General features: G+C 40.1%; 1 protein-coding gene across 1 annotated transcript in view; it reads left to right on the top strand.

Moving 5' to 3' along the window:
- SLC17A4 (solute carrier family 17, member 4) overlaps positions 1-9,126 on the top strand; it is a 26,034-nt gene extending 16,908 nt beyond the window's left edge. Inside the window, exons 5-10 of the mRNA XM_006872886.1 lie at positions 519-637; positions 765-926; positions 5,152-5,284; positions 5,374-5,521; positions 6,553-6,643; positions 8,992-9,126. Coding sequence (XP_006872948.1) covers positions 519-637; positions 765-926; positions 5,152-5,284; positions 5,374-5,521; positions 6,553-6,643; positions 8,992-9,126 — 788 coding nt within the window. The remainder of the gene's footprint in view (positions 1-518; positions 638-764; positions 927-5,151; positions 5,285-5,373; positions 5,522-6,552; positions 6,644-8,991) is intronic.
- Positions 9,127-10,454: the final 1,328 nt, after the last annotated feature.

Genomic DNA, 10,454 nt, shown 5'->3' with positions numbered 1-10,454 from the left:
TTTTTTGAAAGATTGGCTAGAAGGGGGATTTTTGATTGGTCCATAATCAGGTAGGGTATTTTCAAGCACAGGGGGCAAGAACTAGTAACATTTTGTTATGATTTCAATAATGGTGCATTTCAAAGTTGTCATGTCAAACTGAATGGTATAAAGCAACAGACTTCTGTGGGATACCTAGACATCTCTGAAACCCATCTCTCATTTCCCTTAGAAAATTGGCTAATTGGAATATGTTCTTCCCATGACAATAGCCGAGATCCAAGAGGACAAGCAAAAACACACAATTCTTTAAGGTCTAGGCTCTGAGCAATTCCATGTAATTTTCAAAAGATAATATGTGGTAAAGGCCAAAGCCAGAAGGAGTATTCTTAACCTAAGATAATATTATGCAAGGTGTCCATGCAGAGAGGGTAGAGAATTGGGGCTAGTCATTCTCTCTAGTAGGGAAATCACCTTAGGGCAGAGTGAAAATGATAGAAGGTGTTTAATTCAATGCTTACTGGATCCTCTTTTCCTAGGTGGGATTGGCTGTGTCTGTTGTCTTTTCTGGTTTTCTCTTGCTTATAATGACCCCAGGAGTCATCCCTGTATCAGTACCAATGAGAAGGAATACATTACATCTGCACTGGCCCAACAGGTACGTTGAGGGGACTCCCTTATCATTTATTTCCCCCTATGTGTGCTGGATGTCTCTAATGGGAAGAGTGCAGTGCAGAGAACCCCTGTGTCTGATGGAGTGGACATTGATGTGTGCTTTCTTCCAGGATTCTTCTCCAGGCTGGTCTCTTCCCTTTAGGGCTATGATAAAATCCCTACCACTTTGGGCCATTTTAGTCTTCTATTTCTGTCACTACTGGTCATTTTATATCATGATGGCATACACACCTACATACATCAATTCTGTGCTTCAAGCTAACCTCAGAGATGTAAGTACAGAGAAATCTCCTTGTGTTCTTCTGTTGAATGCTTCATTATATAATATTCTGTCTCTCCCAGGTCACAGAATCTGGATATTGATCCCAATGACCCTCATGTAGGTAATGTCACAAAGTTGTGGTGATTATTGGGATAAGTTGATATTTCTAGACCACCTTGGTATTCAAAGAATGCCACATTTTTAAGAGACCTATGCAGAATCTTTCTATTCAGTCATTCAATATTTGCTAAACATGGCATTGTTCTAATAGCATAAGCAATATATCTTTCATAAAACAAATTCTGTCTTTGAGATGCCTGTGACAGAGAAGTGTGAAGAAGATATAAAACATCATAAACAAGACATCAACTAGGATTTATACTTAAATTGGTATACAACTTTTTAAACAATATATCCAAGTGTAATAATGTTGGTCCTGTATAGGGTTACTGAGGAGCGTCTGGTAGGTTTGAACTGCCGATCTTGCAGTTAGTAGCCCAGAAGATATTGTATATGTGTTTACAACTCTCTGCAATTTTACAAAATGAATGGATGCTCTAAATGATTTACAAGTTGTTCTTGTTATTTGCAATTGAGTGGGCTCTGACTCCTGGTGACCTTATGCATAGCATAACGAAACATAGCTGGGTCCTGTGTTATCTTCCTGGTAGGTGTACAGCACAGAAGTGGTAAAAATTGCTTTACAGTACTAGGGCTGTTCCTGAAAATCCACAAAGCCATAGGACCACTGATACACACTCACTCTTTGTGCCCATAAAGTAGCGTTCTCTTATTAACTGGGTTACTTTCAGGAAATGTGCTAACTGATCAACAGGAAGAAGGCAGGCTAAGGATGCAAGTAGGCTAGATGTACTGAAGTCAGAAAACCCAACAAAGGAGTGTCTATATGACTTCTCAAAACTAGAAGCAGGCTTCAAGCAGGCAATGAAATTAAAATCTGCAAGCAAGAGAATCAGGAAACAGAAGCCCAGAGAAGCAGAAAGCCAGGACTGAGATGTAGAGAGCCTGAGACTGGCTGTTGAGAATGCTTGTGAAATCTGAAGTGACAGCTCCCCAATCTCAAGTCCAAGACAAAGCAGAATGAGAATAGGGTATGAATGGAAACACCAACTGGAGACAGATGACAGAGCTAAATCCTTCTCATTGTTTGGATGCTACCTAACAATGGATGGTTTATTTTTCCTTGAGAATAAAATTGGACTTGCATTTTCTTTAATAGAATTCTAATTTGGAGGTTGAATTGATAATCTAGTAACAGAGTTCAACATTTTAAAAGCTATACCAAAGGTATAGATTGGCACATTTTAAGTTCTGGTAAGGCATTGTAGGACAAACACTGGACTGCTAATCACAAGGTTATCAGTTCAAACCTACTAGTGACTCCTTGGAAACCCTACACAGGGTCACTAGGAGTAGGAACAGACTCGACGACAACAACTCCTGTTCCCTATCTGCCCTGATCTCTGTGCCCAGTCCACTAATGACTATTATACTGGCATCGCTTCTTTATGAAACAGTCAGCCTATGTGACTGCACATTCTTACTCTTTTTACCTAAAACATTGCATACTGATACATTTTATATATGACTTCGGGTTTTTTGTTTGTTTGTTTGTTCTGCTACTTAAGAAACTTGGATATCTTTAGTATCAGTACAAGAGAACTTTCTCATTATATTTGGGTTGTTTCTATTCTTTTTTGCAGTCTTGAAATAAAAACTTTGCTCATTTGTCATTGTGAAGCTATTTCTATTGAGTATATTATCATATATCAGATTGATGAATCAATGATTATATAACTATACATTTTTATAATTATACAGATTGTGAGATTGCCCTCTGTCTTAGTTACCCAGTACTGTTTTAACACACACACACACATATTCACAAGCACCGTAAGTGAGCGGCTTTATAAAACATAACTTATTGTCTCACAGATTTGGAGACTAAGTCCAAATCTTTATAGCCCTGGTTGCTCTGTGGCATTCGTTGGCTGTATATTGTCCCATGTCCTTGCCTTCCCTATGTATGTTTCCTTTTCCATTTTATAAGATAACACTCAGATGCAATTAAGTTTAGGACCCACTCACTCAGTATGGCTTCATGTCGATAACTGGCCTCGACATGAGAGTTTGGTTCACGAAGGAGGGAGATCTGGCGGCACAGAGACAGATAAAGAGCACACACAAAGACGCAACAAGAGAGACAAGAAGACACCCCGAGACCAGAGTGGATGCGACACTGGCGTCAGACAAATCCTGCATTGTAAACATCATAGCTATGCAGGCAGTATGCACACCTTGCCAACTGCATTGCCTGCCCATAATGCATGCCCTACAAGCTGTAACACATGAGGGCTTCAGTCTGCACCTCCTTTTTATTTCAGGGAGAAGCTTTACACAAAGGAAGGAGGGGTTTATTAAGACAGGGTACAGAAGTGAAATGTGATTAATCATTTAAAACAGGACACAATGATTCATAGGAACAAATTCTAAAACATACATCACAAATTGTCTTGATAATCTAACATCCTTAATTTTCCAGAAATTCAAACAAATTGTTATATAGTACTTTTTAGGTTCGCATCCCAAGGCAGCAACTCGAGGTTTCTCAAGCCTAATTAACAGTGAGAAAAGGATTCAAAAGGTCTGGAAGGAGTCCAGCTGTTTCAGCTACCTGGCTGAGGCTTGCAGGAGGAAGGAGGACGCCTAGGTTAATAGTTTGCACCTGGGAATGATTTGAGAAGGCTGTCACTATTATTCTTTGAACAAAACCCCGGAAGTCACCAATCTACTTTGAGTGAATTCTCTGGGGGAATTTTCTCCAGAGCCCAGCAAACTTGCCTTTGGAACGTTTTACAGCCTTGGCTTTAGGAGAGGTTTTTGTTTTAATATTTGTCCATGGGTATCAAGGGCTCATGTATTAAGTTAATATCAAATATAACTGAATAATCTGATAAAGAACAGTTTTGCTATGCTTGCCAGGTGGCCAGAGTTTGTTCCTCAGAGAGATTTTGTTCCCAGAACCTTAAGCACTGCCAACACAGTGGAGACATTAAGAGAGGCACATAAGAAACCATTTTCTCAGAAGCTACAATTACTGGAGTTCGAAGCATAGAATGAATTAATAGGACTAAAGAAAATTATACAGAGTTAGCCCAACAGTGAGTATACAAAAAACCAATGAACCCGGGACATCAGGAGGTCACTTCCTTGGGCCATCAGGGTCCCTGGCTAGCAAGCCTGAGAGCGGCCATCGTGTTGGATTTTCGTCCATGAAACCAGTCCTCAGCATCTCAGTACTTGCGGTCCTCAACAGCTTCATTAAAATAACAAAAGAAAAGCCATATTTCCAAATACTGTCATGTCTTCTGTGGGAGTTAGAACTTCCATGTATCTTTTTGAAGAACACAACCCAATATACAGTGCCTTCCATGTTGCTGTTAAGTGCCATCAAGTTGATTCCAACCATAGAGACCCAGTGTAGGATTTCTGAGGAGCACCTGGTGATTTTGAGCTGCTGACCTTTTGATCCACACTGAACTTGCGGTCGAGTGCTTATCTTATAGCACCACACTAGGATTCCTAACACCTTCCATAGAATCCAAATAATTATTGAGAGGACCTATTTTCCTAGAGCAACATCACCAAACATGCCAAAAATATTTGGAATTTTGCCAATTTGTCACATGAGAAATGATATCTAATTGTAGTTGCATTTGGCATTTATATTACCACGAGTGGAGTCTTGGTGTGGCATTATAGGATAAGCACTGGCTGCCAACCCCACGGTTGGAAGTTCAAACCCACCAGCTTCTCCTCAGAAACTCTTTAGTGGATCGTTATGAGTCAGAACTTATTTAAAGGTGTTATCATGAATAGGTTGAGTGTGTTTCAATGTTCACAAACCACTTGTTTTATCTTTCCAGTAATTTGTCTGTTTATATCCTATGTCTATTTTTCTACTGGGCAACGTCTTATTTGTCTCTATGTTCAGGTGGTCTCTACATATGAAAAGTGCACTAGTCATCTTCTGCAAATTGAACCGTATGCATGTTTTGCCAAGCTCTAAAATTATATGGATAACAATAAATTTGTATGAAAAGTATTGCGTTGATAAAGAAAAGTCATAGATGTGGACAATCAGTCCAGACATCAGTCTGGGTCATGGTGAGTGGGTGTGAGAACCTGCACCTTAACTCATCTCTGGTTTTCAGAGTGGGATCCTGGCCTCACTGCCATTTATATCTGGCTTCATCTGCATTATTCTCGGAGGTCTATTGGCAGATTTTCTCCTTTCCAGAAAAATCCTCAGACTCATCATCATAAGGAAAGTCTTCACTGCCATTGGTAAGGAGTGAGCCAGTTATGGAGTGGACATGGGAAAACCCAGAGAAGCCACCTGTTTACTCTTTGTCTGTCCTCCCCCTGCTCCCCAGGAGTTCTCTTTTCATCATTGCTCATGGTGTCCCTGTACTGGGTCAGATCCAGCGCCAACACCACTGTGGCCTTCTTGGTGCTCTCTCCCGGTTTCAGCAGCCTCTGTGACTCAGGAGCCCTTATTAACATCTTGGATATTGCTCCGCGGTAGGAACTTCTTTGCCTCATCCTCACAAAGCTCAGTACAGTTCAAGCTGACCTTTACCTGCTATGACATGTGTTGTGATGATGTTAAGTGTCGCTGAGTCAGTTCTGACTCTTAGCAACCCTGTAGAGGTTTTCTGAGGAGCAACTGGTGGATTTGAACTGTCAGTCTTGTGGTTTACAGTCCAGTGCTGATCCTACAGCACCATACCAGGAATCTGCTATGACACATAGGTAAAGAAAATGTGACAGGAGAAATAGAAACATACATCTTTCTGTTGAGGAATGTGGCATTTATACAGGGTCTGCTAAATAAAAAGACACATGAGACCCTAAACCATGAGACATATGCTCACATAAGACAGTGAAGATGGTCCAACAGGGAAAAGGACGTATAGGTAATGATCAGAGATGACTAAACATCTATGTACAGTTCCACAGTGGCACAGAGCATATTTCTTCAGATAGTCAACTGCTGAGATACCCTAGAGAAGCCCTTGTCTTAGGAGAGCCATAAACTCATCTAATGAGGGTCTTTCATATCCAAAACAAGGCTGCAAGCTCAGGCTTAATAGTCGAGAGACCACACAATCTAGGTGCAAACCATTAACCTGAACATTTTCTGTAAACAATGTTCACAAGTTAGTAGAGGTTGCCCCTTGGATGTTTTCTATCTAGCTCAGGATTATATTAATTACTCATTCCCTTTCAGGAACGCTGGTGGTGCAGTGGTTAAGTGCTCATCTGTTAACCAAAAGGTTGACCATTCTAACCCACCAGCTATTCTATAGGAGAACAACGTAGTAGTCAGTTTCCATAAAGATTATAACTTTGAGAGCCTTTTGGGACAGTTTTACTCTGTCCTATATAGTCTTTATGAGTCAAAATTGACTTGCCAGCAGTGGGTTAGTCCATTTCACTCGGTGTTTTCAGGGTCAGCACAAATCCAGACATTCTCAGAGATACCACAGAGTTGTAACAAGAGATGAACCCTTTGCTCACAGGAGAATGTTCCTCTAATTTTTTTCTTACAGATACACAGGTTTTCTCAAGGGAGTATCACAAGTCTTTGCACACATAGCTGGAGCCATCTCTCCCACAGTGACTGGAGTTTTCCTCAATCAGGTGAGGTCATGTGTCATGATGAAAATATTTATGAAAGAAACAGCAATGAGTATGTGCAGGATCTGTAGAGGTCACAAGAAGTAAGATTAAGGTTATTTCTGTTCTTTCAATGTAGCTAAACTTAAAGCTGAAGTGTCCCAAGCCCCACAAATGCTCTCATTTCCACCCTAAGTTCTGGTCATGTTGGGAAATTTGCACATAATCAGGGTGCAGAAAGAGAAGACATGCTCAGTGCTAAGAATTTGTTGTTGTTGTTAGGTGCCATTGAGTCAGTACCAACTCATAGCAACCAACAGAACAAAACACTGTCTGGTCCTGCGTTAATCTCACAATTATTGCTATGTTTGAGCCCACTGCTGCTGCCACTGTGCCAATCCATATCGTTGGGGGTCTTTCTCTTTTTCTCTGACCCTCCACTTTATCAAACATGATACCATTCTCCAGGGACTGGTCCTTCCTGATATGTCCAAAGTGTGAGAGGTGAAATCTGGCCATCCTGGTTTCCAAGAAGCACTCTGACTATACTTCTTCCAACACAGATTGGTTTATTTTTTGGCAGTCCATGCTACTTTTAAGGTTCTCCTCCAACACCATAATTCAAATGCATCAATTCTTCTAAGGTCTTCCTTATTTAATGTCCAACTTTCACATACATATGAGATTATTGAAAATACCATGACTTGGGTCAGGCACATCTTAGTTCTCAAATTGGCATCTTCATTCTTGAGCTATGAGTTAATATTTTCTGAAATCTTATAAGAACTTAGGGATTTCCTGGGGTGTGGGACTATCAGCATTAAAACTTTGAAAATTTCAGGCAAAACAGGACGAGTTGGTCACCAAACAATATTGACAAATGAATGAATGAGATGTTGAGTGAATGATAGTGAAGGAACAACTTGCATCTCACATTTACATGAATAGTTAGAACAGAGACTCCTCTGCACAGCATGGCTTTCTGGTGTTTTTTTCTTCACAGAGCTTGTCTCTACTAGTTGTTAAGTGCCGTCGAGTCGGTTCTGACCCATAGTGACCCTGTACAGGGTTTCCGAGGGTGTAAATCTTTACGGGAGTAGAAAGCCTCATCTTTCTCCCGCGGAGCACCTGGTAGTTTCAAACCACTGACCTTAAGGTTCGCAGCCCGATTCGTAACCACTACGCTACCAGAGCTCCTTTGTCTCTACTAGATGCTACACTTAAAGCAAACTAACCCGCTGCTGATGAGTCAAGTCTGACTTATGAGGTCTGTGTGTCAGAGTAGAACTGTGCTCCATAGAGCTTTCAGTGGTTGATTTTTTCAAAAGTAGGTCTTTATTCCAAAATGTCTCTGAGTGGGCTCAAATTGGCAACCGTTTGATTTTCAGCCAGGAGCGTTAACTGTTTAGTTGTCATAATTAGTAAATTCACCTGAAGGCTTAAATTAAAGCATCTCATTCATACAGACATTATATGAAAAAAGATATCCATGACACTCACTTGAACATCCTTCCTTAAGGTCCCTGTGGAGTTCCACAAGTGAGTCAGAAAAATTAATGGAGAACAACAAAGAAAGGGCTGTCTTTATTAAATCCATTCTTTTCCCTTTTTCTTTTCTCCTGAAGCTTCAATTCTCTTCTAGTCTTCTAGTAACTGATTTAACACACTGCTACAAAATAATTCCCTAAAATAAAAATTATAAAACTGATCTTGTCTCTCCACAATTCATTCATTTATCCATTCAATAACTATATATTAAACTTTAGCATGGACCAAGTATGCTACCTAAAGAAATAAATCAAATGAAAGTTCTTGCCCTGATGATGGAAATTATTATTTTGCTTCAAATATCCTTTATTATTGCTTCAATTATTCAAGGAAAATAACTGATAGAAAACAAATGTAATAAGTACATTTTTACTACAGTGTTGTTGTCAACTGCTGTCAAGTCGATTCTGACCCAAAGTGACCCTGTATAGGGTTTCCAAGGAGCAGCTGGTGAGCTTGAACCACCAATCTTGCAGTTCAAACAACTTTACAGTCTGACACATTGGTAAATGCTAAGAGAAGAATACATTGAAAATGGGGACAGGACACAAGAAATGAATAAAATCCCTATTTTAAAGAGGGTGGCTAAAGAACACCTACTGAAAAGGTTACATTTAATCAAGGACCTGAAGTAAGTGAGATACTAAAGGTAATAGTCTAATAGAGGGCAAAAATAACGAAAGCAACAGCCTTAAGATAAGCATGTGTCTGGCATATGTGGGAAACCCACAGAGGCTTGAGTAGATTGGGGGAGGGAGCACGTTTATGAGCCATGATGATTAAGAACGAGTGACAGTTAATGACTTATAGTTTCCTGCTTCCAGTATGCAGAATTGGGTTGGAGAAATGTCTTCTTGCTTTCGACTGCTGTTAATATATTGGGCCTGGTCTTCTACCTCATCTTCGGCGAAGCAGACGTTCAGGACTGGGCTAAAGAGCAGACACTCACCAACTTCTGAGCTAAATGTGGGATGCATTAAATCTATATGATTAGCTGCTCCTTATTTTCCCTCTTGGATTTCCCTTTTGTGCATGCTTGAGTGATAAGATGTTCAATACAAGTTGTATTTGTTTCCAATGTCCTCTCAGAGACCTTGGTAATTGTAATCCTCAAGATTCTGCCTGGAGATTTTACAGGGAAATAAAAGGTTAGTTATTTAACTGTGACCTGTGAGCTCTTGAAGGCAAAGGTGTGTCTGAATTTCTTCATGTTCCCTACTGTTTCCACTGTTATCCTGATAAAAGTATCAGGATTTGGAGGAGAATTTTTCAACAAAACAAAAGAGGATATGAGAACTCAGGAGTAAGTCATCAGGAAAGTTGTGTCCAAACACCCAATACATGAACTTTGGGGCTGTACCCAAAAGAAATCCTGAAACTATAGAAACCATCATGCATATAACTTGTAGTCCTGGGCCAAGAGGTCAAAGCAGATGAAGTTGCTCTCACATCAAGTGCAGAAGAACAAGGGATCACTTTGAAGCGTGGCAGGGGTAAAATGCCTGGTTGAGAGACTTCAAGGAGAAGAAGATAATAAAGACAATCCATTAAAACAGAGGAAGGAACATCCTGTAACTAATGTGAGAGTAGAGTAGACTTCAACTATAACTGACAGCTTGTTTTCTGTTGTTCCTAGCTTTGGAATCAGAGCTGTCTTCATAATAACTTTAGGGATTAGAAACTTTCTGGAATTCACCCTTTCAGAAATGGCTTCCTTACGGCAGTATTAACCCAGTTTATGGATCTATGAATATTTGTTGCACTTTAGTAAAAAGACACTGCCTCATTTCTCTTCTACCCCCTTAAACAACTGTCTTTAGTGTCACTGTTGTTTTGTATGCTCTTCTGCTCCTTTGACGCTTGAGACCTAACCACCGAAAAGTGAGCCTCATTCAAAGCTCACCAAATGACACACACATATCAGCAGGTATAAACCAGTGTCACATGTTTCATGTAGCACCAGGGAGCTCAACATCTTGATAGAGCAGAAGATATTAGTCAAAGTATCACAGAAATGAATGTCAACTGTAGGAAAATGGCTCATGGTTCACAAGACTATGAAAGTGATCAATAATAGTATACGTACTGGTCTGAGGAATGAAGAAGGACCACTATTTTTTTTAAAAATGTTTTATTGTGAATTATATGATAGTTTACATGGGGGAACTTTAGTTTTACATTCATTCCATCATATATCATCTCATTGCCATGGTTCCAATCCCCTCCATGCATCAACAGCCACCCAAAGGGTATATCCCAGAAACCCGCCCCCTACACTTTCCCCTCC

This window comes from Chrysochloris asiatica, unplaced genomic scaffold (assembly GCF_000296735.1).
Source record: "Chrysochloris asiatica unplaced genomic scaffold, ChrAsi1.0 scaffold00213, whole genome shotgun sequence".
In the NCBI taxonomy this organism is placed as follows: Eukaryota; Metazoa; Chordata; class Mammalia; order Afrosoricida; family Chrysochloridae; genus Chrysochloris; species Chrysochloris asiatica.
Note: the sequence above shows the minus strand (reverse complement) of the source record. Positions and strands in the feature narration are given on the sequence as shown.